The sequence below is a fragment of the Otolemur garnettii genome, unplaced genomic scaffold (assembly GCF_000181295.1).
Source record: "Otolemur garnettii isolate 467f Iridium unplaced genomic scaffold, OtoGar3 scaffold00310, whole genome shotgun sequence".
Classification (NCBI taxonomy): Eukaryota; Metazoa; Chordata; class Mammalia; order Primates; family Galagidae; genus Otolemur; species Otolemur garnettii.
Genome location: NW_003852705.1, coordinates 589,927 through 591,584, shown reverse-complemented (window position 1 = coordinate 591,584; position 1,658 = coordinate 589,927). Strand labels below are relative to the sequence as shown.

Genomic DNA, 1,658 nt, shown 5'->3' with positions numbered 1-1,658 from the left:
GAGGTTCTCTTGCCTCAGCCTCCTGAGTAGTTGGGACTACAGGTGCCTGCCACAACACCTGGCTATTTTTTGGTTGCAATTGTTGTTGTTGTTTAGCAGGCCTGGGCTGCGCTCGAACTTACCAGCCTTGGTATATGCGGCTGGTGCCCTACTCACTGAGCTACAAGCACCAAGCCTAATTTAGGTTTTCAAACACCAAATACTTCATAAAGCCAATACCGCAGTCACATAAAGGAGGGAAGAAAAGGGTGAGGGAACACAGGACAGCTACACCCTAGAAAAAGATCCAGTAAGCCATCTTATAAAAGAAAATCAAGGAAAGAACGATTATCCAGCAGGTGCTTTCTTATTGTACTTTGCAGGTTGGTCTCTCAGAGCAAGCATAATACAACATTCTACTATATATTTTACACTTTGCCATATTGGGAGAAAGGAGAGGGCAGAGTATTAAATGAATGAAGAAAATTATCTGTGTTTAATATGACATACCTGCTGAGTAAGATAGTGCCAGCAGGTCTACGAACCTGAAAAGTCTTCTCTAAATAAGAAATAGCTTGTGGGAAAAGTTTGTTCTAAATAAAAATTGAAAAAAAAAAAACCCAGTCAGAATTATAGTCAAGGGATAAATTATATTTAAAACAAGTAACACAGGATAATAATGACTGAGGGAAACAAAAGGGAAAAGCCTTACAGTTCTAGAATATGTACAGCTACTGGTTAGCCAAGGCTGTGTAGGAAGGGGTACAGAGAAAGTGAGGTAGGAGGACAAGAATCTCCTCATTTTCTAGTTAAGTTTGGGAAAAGGACAGCTGGTAAAAACTTCCTTCCCCACCTTCATTTAAACAGAAAATTATAAAACATAAATCTCACCTATTAATTTATATGACTACAAATTCAACACTGATTTAGATGATTCCAACATTAAACTAAGAAAATCCTGTGTTTAGTTAAATTCACTAATTTCTGTGGCCCAGACTCTCTTAATATGTATGGGTGACTCCATACATTTAAAAATCTGATGAGATTAGCGTCTCTATAAACTCTGGCATATCATATTATCAGGTCTATTAATCTTGAGGAAAATAAATATTTTTACCAAGAGAATAGTGTTCTCAATGTATTCTAAAATTTGCCTTTTTTATCCTATTTCAAAAAAACTTGAAAGAGTAAACAAGAAAATGAATACTATCAAATTATAAATTAAGATCACAAATTTAGTGTCTAATACCAACAAAGTTTGGATTAGTGCATCACAAAGACACCTTCAGTAAAATGATAAATACATTCACTACCAACACCTTTAATTCATCATTCACAAAATAGTCACATATATGTATTTTCTGTTTTTAAGGTAGAATTTACATATATAATAAAATGCATGCATTTTAAGTATCCAATTCAAGTCATAAGTATTTATTTCATACCTTTACAAGATGTCTTTTCTCAGGAAGCAATCTGAAAATAAGGACATAAAACATAAGAATGGCCTCTCTGAGGCAAAGCACTTCTTTTATTTTATTATTATTTTTTTCTTGAGACAGAGCCTCAAGCTGTTACCCTGGGTAGAGTGCTATGGCTTCACCGCTCACAGCAACCTCCAACTCCTGGGCTCAAGTGAGTCTCCTGCCTCAGCCTCCCAAGTAGCTGGGACCACAGGC

General features: G+C 36.1%; 1 protein-coding gene across 1 annotated transcript in view; it reads right to left on the bottom strand.

The window, feature by feature from the left end:
- The window catches only part of LMLN (leishmanolysin like peptidase), a gene marked incomplete at its 3' end in the record, with an annotated part of 26,183 nt that overhangs the window by 13,976 nt on the left and 10,549 nt on the right, over positions 1–1,658 (bottom strand). The window contains exons 3-4 of the mRNA XM_003804081.2: positions 1,425–1,455; positions 490–572 (exon numbers count right to left, since the gene is read on the bottom strand). Of these exons, the coding sequence (XP_003804129.2) occupies positions 490–572; positions 1,425–1,455 (114 nt within the window). The remainder of the gene's footprint in view (positions 1–489; positions 573–1,424; positions 1,456–1,658) is intronic.